Source organism: Artemia sp. Qi Xiang Cuo, chromosome 6, assembly GCF_049724085.1.
Source record: "Artemia sp. Qi Xiang Cuo chromosome 6, ASM4972408v1, whole genome shotgun sequence".
NCBI classification, from domain to species: domain Eukaryota; kingdom Metazoa; phylum Arthropoda; class Branchiopoda; order Anostraca; family Artemiidae; genus Artemia; species Artemia sp. Qi Xiang Cuo.
The window spans coordinates 35,797,797-35,811,702 of record NC_142799.1 but is presented as its reverse complement, the minus strand read 5'-3'; the positions used below and the strand labels follow the sequence as shown (position 1 = coordinate 35,811,702).

The window sequence follows — 13,906 nt, the reverse complement described above, 5'->3', positions numbered from 1 at the left end:
TTCGAAGGGGCTACCAGGCAAGAAATTCATAATGCCTGAAAACTGCCCTCAATCAGTTCCACCTGCACGCTAGGGTTCTGAATTTTTAATTTAATTATTACTACTACTACTAAGTGCTACACCAAGTTTTTTAGTGTTTAGTAGTTTACACCTCAGAATTTTTATTTTATTTTGTTATGTTTATTTCTTATTTGTTTTTGTGTCAGTTTACAATTATTGTAGAATTGGAATACCGGTTCAGTCACTAATAAAGTATCTAAAGTATTTATACCTCAGAGGATCCTGTCCATGTTCCGTCATTATAGCTGTTCATGATTCTATTGAGTGAGTGAACGAGATATATCACTGATATGGCCATTTAATCTGTTGATACAGAAAAGGAGGGCCAAGCAGTTTTACAATAGACCATCAACATGACTTGAAATGTCGGACGTGACTACCCTGATCCTAAGAAGGTCGGCAGCCTGTGGCTGCTCAACTGCAAATAATACCAACTAATCAATCTTTAGTGTTCACATTTAAATTAACGAACACACTTCTTCTTTCTTAGTTATTAAATTAATAAAAAAAAAAAACAAGCTAAGAGAAAGTAAAGTTTAACTGAAAGTAAAGAGCGACCTTAAAACTTAAAACGAACAGAAATTATTCCGTGTATGAAAGGGGCTGTCCCCTCCTCAACGCCCTGCTCTTTACGCTAGTTTGACTCTTTCTCACAACTCTACTTTTTAAAACAATAAAAAACTTTAACGTAAAGAGCGGGGCGTTGAGAAGGGGACAGGCCTTTTCATATACGGAATAATTTCTGTTCGTTTTAATCTAAAATTTTGCCTCTTACTTTTAGTTAAAAATACTTATTTTATTTTATTTCTGAACGTTTTTCAACTAATGCAGGTCGAATTTGGCTCACCGTACATGAAAAATTAAAACAAAATTTGCATATGAATTCCAGATATGAAGGGTTGCCCCTCCTCAATACCTTGCTCTTTACGCTAAAGCTGTTATCACTTTTAAAAAAAGCTTCCTTTTTTAATTAAACGGCCCCTTGTTTCAATTTTAGTAAACAGTCAAATTTTAGCGTAAAGAGTAAGGTATTGAGGAGGGGGCAACCCTTCATGTATGGCATAATTCCTGTTTATTTTTCAAATAATGCCAGTAAATCTGGCTCACCCTCTATGAAATATACCCCTTCCCCTCAAGAAAAACTCCTCTGTGGGAATTTTATCCAATGTAAAGTGCACTCCCCCCTCGTCAAATTCACTCTACAGTTCCATCCTCACTAAGAATCCCCCTTCCTGTAAAATTGCTTGTGGACGATTCACCCTGAAAAATTCTCCTTAGCATTCTTTCATTCGAATAAGACTTTATTCTCTAATTGGTTTCTCGATCACTCTAGAAATGCCCCCTTCCATGGAAATTATTACCCAGAAAACAAAACACGTGGGAAAAGCCCCTGGATAATTCGCCCGGATCATCTCCACATAAAAAATTTGGCAAAGAGAATACAAGACAATTAAAAAGAATTTCGTATAGTAATTCTGTCAAAAACCCCTAGTGTAACATTTCCCCTGAAATATTCAGTCCCCAAGAAAGATTCTCCCCATAGAAATCCATCCCAGGCACACCCCCCCCCCCCCAAAAAAATGGCTGTATACTTCCCAATAACAAATACTATATGTAAACAATGGGCCAAGTTTGCAACTTACAGCCCTTCTCCCGGGGATTTTGGGGGGTCATTTTACACCTAGACACAGTTGTCAGATTTTTCAACTATGCTGAACAAAGTGGCTATTTAAAAATTTTGATCGGGTGACTTCGGGAAAAAATGAGCGTGGGAGGGGACCTAGTTGCCCTCTAATTTTTTTGGTCACTTAAAAAGACCACTAGAACTTTTGATTTCCGTTCGAATGAGTCCTCTTGCGATATTATAGGACCACTGGGTCGATACGATCACCCCTGGGAAAAAAAGAAAAAAAAAAAAAAAAAAAAAAAAAAACAGGCATCCGTGATCTTTCTTCTGGCAAAAAATATAAAATCCGCATTTTTGCAGATAGGAGCTTGAAGCCTCTACAGTAGGGTTCTCTGATATGCTGAATCTGATGATGTGACTTTCATTAAAATTCTATAATTTTAAGGGGTGTTTCCCCTTTTTTCCAAAATACGGCATATTTTCTCAGGCTCGTGACCTTAGATGGGTAAGATTAAACGTAATTAAATCTATATATTTAAATTAAACTAAAAATCAAATTCTTATGATGTGTCTATTGGTATCAAAATTTAGTTTTTTAGAGTTTCGGTTACTATTGAGCCGGGTGGCTCCTTCCTTACAGTTCTCCTTCCACGAACTGTTTGATTTTGTAAAATTTCAATCTAGACCACGTGACTAATTTTATCTGAAATACTTTTAATAATTTATATCTGAACCTAAGAAATTGGGATAGTTTATTAGCTACTATCAACTCTAACATGTCCGTGTCATTTTTAAAGCTAAGTTTGGCTAAAACCAATTTTTACAAAAATGTACAATTTTATTAAAGTAGCAATTTCTCCGTATCTAAATAGTGGTTTAGTATAATCCATTTCTTTAGCTTTTGTAAAAAAAACCACACTTACAGCTTATTTTAATCTTGGTGTTAATATTCAAATAAATATTGTATTCGCTTCTTTTCTTGGCCTTCAACTCATAAAACAAGCTTTTCAATAGCTTCAAAAATTTTAAATTTGGGTTTGGCATTGTGCCTTTATAATTCCTGTGAATACAACCAAATACCCCCTTCCCCCACAAACATAGTTATTGTCTCTGAAAACAAAAATCTTCATCGTGAGTATGGCCCCAAAGGGTAGTCCATATGGATGTAGCCCTGCAAAATTAGGCGTAAAATGTAGGAGAAAAAATCATTTTATTTCTGAAACATGCCATTCAGATCCACAATGAGTTATGGAGAGCTTGCGCTTTTTTTCCTTATTTCTGCATTCTTTTTTACTACTTCCAATCAAATCATCTAATGACTTTCTTTTTGATATTTGCTTTTCCTGAAAAAAAAAAGGGTTGCATTACAGACAACATATAAGACAATTACCACGCTTCAGCTGACTTGGATTACAGAACCAGTTTCTCTATTAGTTGTAATACGTGCATGTAGTTCTGTAACAGAACTACATGCACGTCTTACAAAACTAAGAGGGAAACTTTGAAATTGGTTACATGCTAAACTCTGCTATTTTTCTATTGTTCTATATTATGCTTCTTCTCAAAATAGTTAACCTAGTTTTGGTCATCATCGGTTTTATGACATAAATTTGGCAGATGTAAATAAAGATTGTATACTCAAGCAATGAGAAAATTAATAAGCTCTAGTTTGTAAATTTAAAACGTTTACTTTAAAGCTATTTGACAGACGAAACGTGACGAGATTCAGGTAATGGGACTATTACCCCCCCCCCCCACAATAGTAAGCACAAATATACAATATCATTTATAAAGGTGTGGCTAAAGGAGATATGACAAATGTCACATCAAAATATCTTATCATATTTCATGTGCCAATTTGAGTTACAACAAAGTGATCTTAACAGCTCAAGCAAAATTCAAGTTTCAAGTTGATATAAAGCAAACATTTTGCGAGAAAACCGGTTTGAATTGGTTACAGATTTGTTAGTATTACAAGAAATTTACTCTTTGAGATTTTCAAATTTTCCCGAAATTCGTAAGCCATTAGAATCCTAGCATCGATCTATCAAGACCTTTAACAAAGCTTAAAAAGCTTAAGAAGGGCCTTTGCGCAAACAAACTCAAATAAACAGATAAATATTTCCCGTTTGTTATTGGCAATAACAGATATATCACAATACATATAGAATTGAAAGCATTTCCTGAATAGTTTGCCACATTTGTGGTATGAGCTTGCATAAACATTTGTTTTGGTGTATTGCGTACGTAACGTACGAAAAAAAAACTGTAAGTGACCAGAGGATGGAATTTTTAGTTTCCGTCTTCACGAAACACTTAACTTGCTCAAAATATCACACTTAAAACGACGAGTTTTCACCCTATGCTCAAGGGTGCTATAGTAAGACAAAACAAGAAAATCTCTAATATTTCAAGCATGTTCATGAATTGAAGTGTGTCAGACTGGGATACACAATTGCAATGAATTCGTAATTCCATTACATATATTCAATTTGTAATGAATACGAAACTCCATGGATCAACAACGAACACAACTTATTTTACAACGTTTTTGGGAGAAGGCATATTTCCATTTGAGGTAATTTTAAGCACCCAGACGTATAATGCTACAAAAGCGAAACAGAAATGTTGCATCGCTGGAAGTTCCGTTAAATCATATGAGTAGAAATACTGCATTTAATCAAGGGAATGAAGGTTTGTCACCTTCGAACAACAGGGATAATAAGTAGAATAGTACAACTTTAAGGACACCGGCAGAGCAGATTAGACAAAGAACAGAGACTCCGTAATGGGGATCTGCAACATAGAGCCAAACAGGTTTGTAATGGGATGAGTACCACATCAAAAGAAGGAACTCTCTTGATGAAGCAGAATCGGATGATGCATTTCAACCAGAGTAATATTACAACACAAACCATAAATCAGGTGTTAGACGCCTCACACGTTAGAGGCAGACTTTGCTAGGGTTAGGTATACTGTAATTTAGAATGCCAACTGCTATACAGTTTCCCTATATCTTAGTTATTATAACTAAACTTCGTTAGTATAATCAGTCTGGCCTTTCACAAAATCGAACCAGGAGAGAAAGTACATAAGGTTTGCCAAGTTCGGTGGATGAGCCAGGTATACTGGGAAGCATGAAAAACAAAACAACAAATTACGACAGGGTCGGAATAAATCCAAACCAGTTCAAACAGGGCAGGGTTTGAACCTGCCAAACCCTACGGCGTAAAAATTCACACATTTGGAACTGATCATAAGTGAGAGCCGAAAAATTTTTTAATGGACTAAACAATAGTTTAGAACCTTTGATACTTCGACCTAAGAAACAAAACCACCCAGAAAGTACCACTAGAGATATAGATATAATAATGTATCGTAGGAGGAGGTGTACAGGGTTGTAGTTTGCTATATTGCTAGATTTTCGAAACTAATTTAAGATTTTATCAAATTGAATTGTGATCGGAAAGGAAAATTTCAAAATGCGAAAAAAAAACAACCAACTAGGGAATATTTGTCGGTGTTAAAAATATAATAAACTTGTGACGGATGTAAGATGGCAAAGATGATTTTCGAGCGTAAAAGTCGCAAGAAGCAGAAACATAAGCATCGATTTTTTCAAGATTCCAGGGGCTTTCTTTCCCTTTTTCGTTATCTAAAATCAGGAAACTCTTTAAAAGGAAATCATTCTCATTAAAAAAAAGGATATTTTGTTGTTTTTCGGACTTACCCCCCCCCCCCCTATGAAAACCCTTGCTAAATTTCCAAAATATCTCTGTTTTACTGGTGATTGAATATTTTTTACCTTAATTTTGGTTTTCTACAGCACCAATAACTCTACAAAATACTTCCTTTAAACTTATTACCATGAGACAAACTTTTTAGTTTTTTGTCCCCTCTTCTACACATTAAAAGCGAATTCGACCTATTCCACCTCCGGGTTGTGAAATGTTTATAAGGTCGTTTTTCTCTACCAAACGGTGCACAAAATATTAATGTTGCAATCTGTTCTAGGCTGGTCATTCTTTTTTCGTATGCATATTGTACTTCATTTGGCTGATGGTAGAATCAATTAAAAAAGAAAAAGCTTCTGAATCAAGTAAAAGCATAGACAAATCTGCTTAGGAAGTTTGAAAACTGTTAGTTTTTGAATTAAAATTTGTCTTTAAGGAAGACAGAGACTCTAAGAAAAAAAATATACTTTACTATAATGAAAATAAATAAATAATGTCTTTGTCTCATAATGAGGAGAAAATAGTACAGAACAATCAATGGTATAAATTACAATGATTAAACAATTCAAATTCCTTGTCTCAGGAGAAAACAAGCAAAAATTAGGAGAAAAAAAATAAACGCTAATAAAAATAGTTCAATAAAATTACTATTAAACCAGGTTTTAGTAAAGTGAGATAATGGATGGGAAAAACGAAGGGAATGTGGTTATTTCAACAAACAAGATGTGATGGATAAACACCGATATCCATTCACAACCAGCCCGTACGTATGAATAGCCAACACTAACTAGCAGACACAGAAAGTCGTAGCCGGTGTTAAATGGACATATACGTGATGAATATATTCATAAGCTTTTGCCTCTGCAGAGCAGAACAGATTATCATATAACAAGGATTGTAGTGAGACGCATTCCTTCAGCATTTCGTTCACTCATTTTCGTTCAGTATTTGAAGAAAGCATGAATGTTTAATCAGTGCAATTCATTCTTTTTTTTTTTAAACAAACACGACAATGTGTCACGTCTAGACGTTCGACGTTCTAAAAATAATTTATCTCTGTTTAATAGTAACGTTGTTTTGACGATTACCATTAAATAACATTTTTCATTATCTGTCAAACTGATGGTTCGATAATACTGATGTTTAAGAAAGTTTGAAATTCAAGTCTTAATAAGGCACTTTTCCTTGGACAGTTGTGTGAGACTCAAAGCAATATTTGTATAATTTTACAGCGAGATAAACGAGTTACATATCCGAATGCTGTGCAAGAGCAACTGCTTGACTACTTCTGACTTACAGGTGAGAACAATACTTTTATTTTACATTATCTTTCAACAAACTTAAGTATTTACAGAAACATGCCCAAATATAAGACTTACTTGTCTCAAGTGACAGTCCCTCCACTTATGTCCTTCTTGCTTGCAACTTTTGCATAAGGGTGGTCCAATCAAACCACAGGGGTGATCTAGTAAGCAACATCTTTGACACTTATCACAATGCTTCCAAGAAGGTTTAACGCAACGGTTGCATGTGTTACAATGAACGTAAGTTCTCCCATCCTAATTGAAAATAAATATGAAAATTAAAATGCAAATCATTACTCAAACAAACGCTCCGAAAACCATTGTTCAAGATTGATGCAATCAATCAACAGTTTATCAGCTAATCTCTTAATCAAGAAAACGTTCTGGAGAACAATTTGCACTTTCAGAAAAAACTGCTTTCAAAATACAGGGACATGAGCTTGGTTTCAAAAACACAAAAGTGCACTTATCGTCTTTTTCTATGTAGGTCTTCAACATACAGGAACGACAAGCTGATTAAAATTGACGGAACTACAAGGCTGAGGTCTGTTTTTCTAAGACCTCATTGCTATATTCACGTTTGAATGATTAACTCATTAGTATTGGTTAAGTAAAGGATGACGGGTATCTAATGCATTTTTCATTATTTATTTTTTCCCTAAATCGCTTCTCGCATAAAAGGAGTGGTCGTAGAATCGGGGCAGAGGGCTCATCCAATCCGAAAGTCCTAATTCAATGCATAAAATGGGTTAGTCCCTGAATCAGAGCAAAAACAAGCTATGTTGAAGCTTCGGAATTCCGGTGAACCAGTTCCCATAGAATTCAATGATTTGTAATATTTTCAATCACCTCAGAAAAAAAGACTCAAATGATTTTAAATACGTATTTTCAACAAGTCCAAACCAGAAGGAACTGCCGGATTAGTATTATTTCCGATCAGTCTAAAACTAAAAGGAGCTATTATATTTAGAATATTCTTCATGATCGTTAAAGTTATTCTGGGGTTGTCTGCCCGGACCGAAAAGCGTTTCAGGTCATAGGAATATTCTTCATGATTAACAGAAGATTTTTTTTATCGTCCAATTACCTACATGGCATTTACCTTGGACCCAAGGGACTTCAAAGTATATACAGTTTTTGCCAAAAGGATGTCAGTACACGAATTGTGTTTCCATTGTCCAATCAGCTCAAAACGTATAGAGCATGAACTCTGGGTCAATGGGTGTTTAAGGCAGTGCAATTTGCGAGGGGGGAGGGGGGGGGGCTGAGGTCTTCGTTTCCTCAGTCCTCAGCCTTTAATCCTAAGGGGCTTTCGTTGTTCGGCAGTATTAGTGGCAACGGCACCCCTATTTTTAGCAACTTCTCTTCGTTATCGTATAAAGCGTATGTATTAAGACGTACTTATCATATAAAAAACAAACTCTAATACCCTGTGGGTATTATTTTTTAAAAATGGCTGAGGACTAAAGGGGTCTGACGACTCAGACCACTTCAATTCAGGGGTCTGAGGACTTCAATTATTGATCTAAGAGTGAAAATTCGGTCGACGCATTCTCTTCCCTTCTTAAAACCACTCTATTCTTCTCTTAGAAATTTATCTACAGCATCTCTAAGTCTAAAAAGTTTCCTTACAGTTTCCTACAGAAACTAAGCTAATGTCTCTATAATTGCCACTCTTACTCTTTACAACATTTTTCAGAGGGGTTTCATTAAAGTTTCCCTAAAATCGCTAGGTGCTTCCCCTTTTTCAATAATCATATTCATGATCTTCAGTAATTTATCTCTAAATTCACAATCACCATATTTAAAAAAATCATTCTTTTAGTCAGCAAATTTTTTTAGTCGGTGTTATGTATTTTTACGAGCAGTAATTTTTTTCCTGTTTTTCTCTCTTTTGGTACACCCTCATTTTTACTTGGTGTGATCAGGGGTAATGAAATAATTCATTCATTGATTGTACAAGGACAGTGTTTACTTATTGCTCATTTTGAAAAAAGCAGCAGAATCTTTTATGGCCAAGCGCTACTACTACTTCTACTAGTAACAACAAAACCAATCTACCTGATGCCAGCAGAGGTGGTTGAGTTCTTCCTCCTTCTCGTCCCGTTCCTCTATTTGTTCAAAGATAGCCCCCTCTATTTCCTCCCATGACGCTTCGGTTTCCTTTAAATCCTTTTTTATGACCTTTTCCCAACCCTTTGAAGACATTTGTTGTTTTTTTGCCTTAGACAGATGGCTAAAAATACGATTTTGGAAGTCTACCATCCTCCACTCGTGGAACATGAAATACCCATCTTAATTTTTCGTTCATCATAGCCCTAAGAAGTGGGATCGAAAGAATTTTTTCGTAGAGCTTGTTATTTGATATTCGGTCAGTCACAGGAGTCCCTAAAACTATCCTTAGACAAATCTCCAGGAAAAAATCTAGCACATCTCCACCTTTGGAGGCACTCAAGTTTCAGAGCTATACTTGACCACTGTCATTGCCCTGGTTTCAAAGATCCTAATCTTAGTTCGAAGACTTATCCTCCTATTCTTCTAAGGTTTTTCTAACTACGAAAAAGATACCACTACACATATTGTACTGGTAACCACGGTTGCCACCAGATATTGGCGTGGAAATGGTGCTGTACCACTTATTTGGACGGGAAAGCCTCGCTAGCGCCAAATACTGTAATGGAATGTCTCACGGCTGCCAATACTGTACCATAACTATAGAATATGTTAATACACTATTACGGTATGCCCTGATCCAGGGTATGGTAACATGATTGGACGGTCAAACGGCCAACTCTCTAGGCCAAGGGTACCACCACCTGGGTCACCCCTAATATCTCTAACTGTCTCTTTGGAGGGTAAATGGCACCCCTGTCGATATACTAGTGCCGGTACTTTTCGCAAATTCTTTTTCCTTTTTTACCTGGGCACGGGTATTCGTTCCTACCACTATCTCCTAGCCTCGTTCTTAGCGGGAAATGCGTCCCTCCTAATTTCAGTGTGCCTATCTGCTAATTCTGTCATTTCTTAAATTGTTTGGGGGTTTTTCTCTTTTAAGTACATTCTCGTATTTGGATAGGTATTTTCTAAAACTTGTTCTATTACTGTTCTTTCTATCACTTCTGTCATCTTTTCTTCTATCTCCTATGGGTCTTCCAACATTCTATAATTTTCTAACTCCAGTCATTTTAAACAGATATCTTTCAATTTGTACCCGTATTCTTTGTAAGTTTTGTTGCATCGTTTTCTTTCGCTTCTAAACTTTCTTTGGAAGTGCTCGGAGGAGTGTTGAAACTTTTCAAAAATGGCTTGTTTGGTCTTTCAAAATCTCTTGAGTAGTGCATCGGTAATGCCTTAAAAGCAGTTTGAGCTTTTTTGTTAAGGAAGGGCCGTATTGCTGTCACCCAGTTTTCTCTCGGACATCCGCTTAATTCCGCCGTTTCTTTTTCAAAATTGTATATGTATAAATGTTCATGTTCAGTTTCTTTCATTGGTTGAAGGTTTATTGCATGCATTAACTATATTGTAGACGATCTTTGAGGCCCTTGGGAATTTTTCCCTGCAATCATTTCCATTTGATGTTGTCTTTCCTCTCTATCTGCCTCCTCTTTGTTTCTCTCTGGCTATTCTATCTTTCTTTTCTTTTCGTTCTCTGACTATTCTTTCACCCTCCATGAAATCTAACATACGTTGTGTCATATCTACATGACTACTTTTCGTGGCCCCCTGCTGGACATTGAGCTTCTACTACTCCTGCTACTCGTTCTACTCTGATTCCTTCAGTCATATCCTCTTAATTCGTTCTCTGAGTCTATTCGTTCTTTATCTGTACCCGCAACTCCCCTTCATTTTGCCTAGCATCTGAGAGGTGAGTTGGTTTTGTTTTCCTTGTATTTTCGTATAATAATTTTTCTTTGTGTATTACCACCACAGTTTCTATTTCATGTTTTCTCTTATTACCGGGTGTGCTCCTTCCCGATTTTATTCTTTGTACTCCCATATCTGTTTCTGTATCTAGGTCTCTCTTATCTGGGAATAATTCCTTTTGCATCAGCAGTATATTCTTTTCTCCCTCTACGGTACGTACTGGAGATCGTCCTATTCTTGAGTTTGTTGGGAAGATCCCCCCTTCGTACGTGTCAGAAACATCTATTTCACCCCTGAATGATATAGGGATCCATTTGATGGTGAATTTCCTAGGGTACTTCTAGCGGGAGTCGCATATAAATGTGAATCTGAATACGATTTTTTTTGGTTCACCGCGGTAGCTTTTTTTCGAATACATATCTAATTCTTTTAACTCTTGTCCCTTTTCTGACTTTGTTTGAATCTTCTGTCTATCCGCCATTATTTCAAGTTCAACAATCAGCTATTATTTCAACTCAGATGAAAATTCCTTCTTGACTTGTCCAATTAGCTTCTGGTTTCGTGATAAATAGTTATGTCTCAATTAGCCGATTATTTTTGCACGCTACTTAGTTGCGCGATATATTAATTTGCAAAATATTATTATTTTCTGACTAGACAATGCCTATTCAGATCTTCGTATTCTTTTTAATTGATTCCGTATTTTTCCGCAATATTTTTACATGTACTCACCATCGGCTACTGTGCAGGCTAAATTAAGTCGTCTTTTCAAAAAACGCGGATTCTTTTACTATCAGTGTTACTGATAGGACCTTTAGTTGCTGCCACCAAATATTGTAATGGTAAACACGGTTGCCACCAGATATTGGCACGGAAATGGTGCTGCACCGCTTATTTGGAGGGGCAAGCCTCGCTAGCGCCAAATATTGTAATGGAATGGTTCGCGGTTGCCACTACTGTGCCGTAACTATAGAGTATGTTAATACACTATTACGGTATACTGTAATCCAGGGTATGGTAATGTGATCAAACGGCCCCTCTCTAGGCCAAGGGTACCACCACCCGGGTCACCCCTAATATCTCTAGCTATCTCTTTGGAGGGTAAAGAGATACTAGTACATCCCTGTTGACGGCACTAGTATATCCCTGTTGATATACTAGTGCCGATACTTCTCGCAAACTCTTTTTCCTACCCTGCCTGGGTCCCTGGAAAAGTAATCTCACACGGCTGTAGAAAATAGCTTACTTGTATTCTTCCAAAAGGTCACAAAACACAAATCCATAACTTTTACCCAACAGACTCCCTAAACGGTGTCTCAAAGTCGATTAACTAACAAAAACACCACTTCTGTATAAAGCACTTTCCGTAAGTGTGGACCATAGGTTGGCCCTGACCAATCCGCTAAATCAAAGTTCAAATCTCTGGCTTCTTCTGAATAATATTATCTTTCAATGGCCCAGGTCAAGAGGACAAAATAAAATTTAGCTCGAAAGCTTGCTTATAGCAAAATATCTATAGCCTAGCAATGAGACTTAAAATTATCATTGAAAATTATCTTATAGGCAAATCTAAGCAAAGGTAATTACAGAAGAGAAAACAAGTCATTCATCTGAAAAGAAAAGAAACAGGGGGTGAAACCCCAAACTCCTATTCTTCCAAGCTTTTTTCAACTACAAAAAAGACCCCTGCACTTCTGTTATTCTACACAGTTGCAAATAAATGAACATCTGGCAACTCAATACTTTTTGGCCTTTCGAACTTTTACAAGAAAAGAGAGACTGAGTTTTTTCTACAAGTTTGTAAAGTTCCTATTACGTTTGTCCTCGCGCAAGGACAATAATTAAATCATCAGAAAGTTTAATGTGATAAACCCTGACATCATTAAGTTACTCAAGCTCGGTGATTCAATTCCCTTATTAGTGCCCCCCTCCTTAGCCTGTTAATGAATTTATTATTTGTTGTAATAGTTTTGCCTACAATTACCCCGTAATAAACTATGTCAACTAAAGCAAAAACGAAAATTAATTTAAAAGAACCCCCCCCCAAAAAAGGGTAAAATTCTAGTCTAGCTACTTTTTGTTATCTTGGAAAGGGGTTAGGTTAGGAAGTTGAAACTTTCAGTAATGAATTCAGGGCCAAAAATATACTCTGGGAAGGTGTTGCCAAGCTTCCATGTTATCCCTATTGTGATTTCTATGTCTTAAAAATTCGTGTACTGAAAGGTACCTACTACCTATTGATTTTTTTTTATCATACCTATTTTTTATTATACCTATACCTATTGAAATTTTGGACAAAATAAAAGTTTTCCTAAATTTTCCGTTATCAGTTTTTTTCTCTGGTTTTAGTTCTGAAAATAGAATTCCAGTTACTTGAGCAAAATTTCAAGTCATATCAATGGCTCTTTTCTAAATTTAGGATATATATTTGCAGATCTTTGAAATCTCATAAAATAGGAATGAGTAAAGTTGTGAAGATAAAAACAGTTTTCTAGTACTTAATTTAATCAGAAAATCTGTTTCGCAAGGTTTCACTTTCATAACACTAGTATTTTTAAAGGTCACTGCTCTCTAGAGGGAGAAGGAGTGGAGGTAGGTACTTGAAAATACCTTCCCAGGATATACTTTAGTCTGTAGACCTATCCCTGAAAGTTTCATTTTCCTAACCTAACCCCTTTCCAAGATGGCAAAAAGTAGTTAAACTAGAATCCCCCCCCCCAAAAAAAATAAAGTTTTTCAAAGAAAGATGAAAATCTAATCATAAAATGAACAGAAATAAAGTCCTATAATAAGTCCAAAATGAAACGATCGGAAACAGGCACCATGCTGACAATAATTTAGAACTCATATCGCAAAGATTTTGGATTGTATTTTGACACCCAACGTATAATTGGAACACCACTTATTATTTTCAATCATTCTCTTTACGACCTATCCCTCTGCAGATGAGCTGATGACAAGATTCTGAAAAATTATCCTCTTTTCTCCCATATATGGGTAAGATTGCAGTTGTTCCAATCCAATTTCGGCTTGGTTTTGCACAAGGCTCAGATTCATATACAATATAAGAAACCTCAAGAAAAATCGAACAAATCGGAAATTGGAATAACGGGATCCATTTGTCTAGAATTATATCAGAAAATCTAGAAGATACGGGATTTTGACCTCTGGTACTTAAACAAAGAATTTTAAGCTCCATACAATCCTGCTACATCATGCCCAAGAGTTTTTTTTTCACAGCTATGTCAGTTTCGTTTGTATTTTGTTTTATAATATTTAGTAGGCTAAAATTGTAAGCAATAGTAGAAATTTTGCAA

General features: G+C 36.0%; 1 protein-coding gene across 2 annotated transcripts in view; it reads right to left on the bottom strand.

Annotated features, from left to right (window-relative positions):
* Nucleotides 1–2,885: 2,885 nt before the first annotated feature.
* Nucleotides 2,886–13,906, bottom strand: part of LOC148951171 (rRNA N(6)-adenosine-methyltransferase ZCCHC4) — a 94,495-nt gene continuing 83,474 nt past the window's right edge. For both annotated transcript variants that reach the window (XM_089090696.1, XM_089090695.1), the window contains 2 exons: nt 6,801–6,980; nt 2,886–3,030 (listed from right to left, as the gene is read on the bottom strand). In XM_089090696.1, the coding sequence (XP_088946822.1) occupies nt 2,893–3,030; nt 6,801–6,980 (318 nt within the window). In that variant the 3' untranslated portion in view covers nt 2,886–2,892. The remainder of the gene's footprint in view (nt 3,031–6,800; nt 6,981–13,906) is intronic.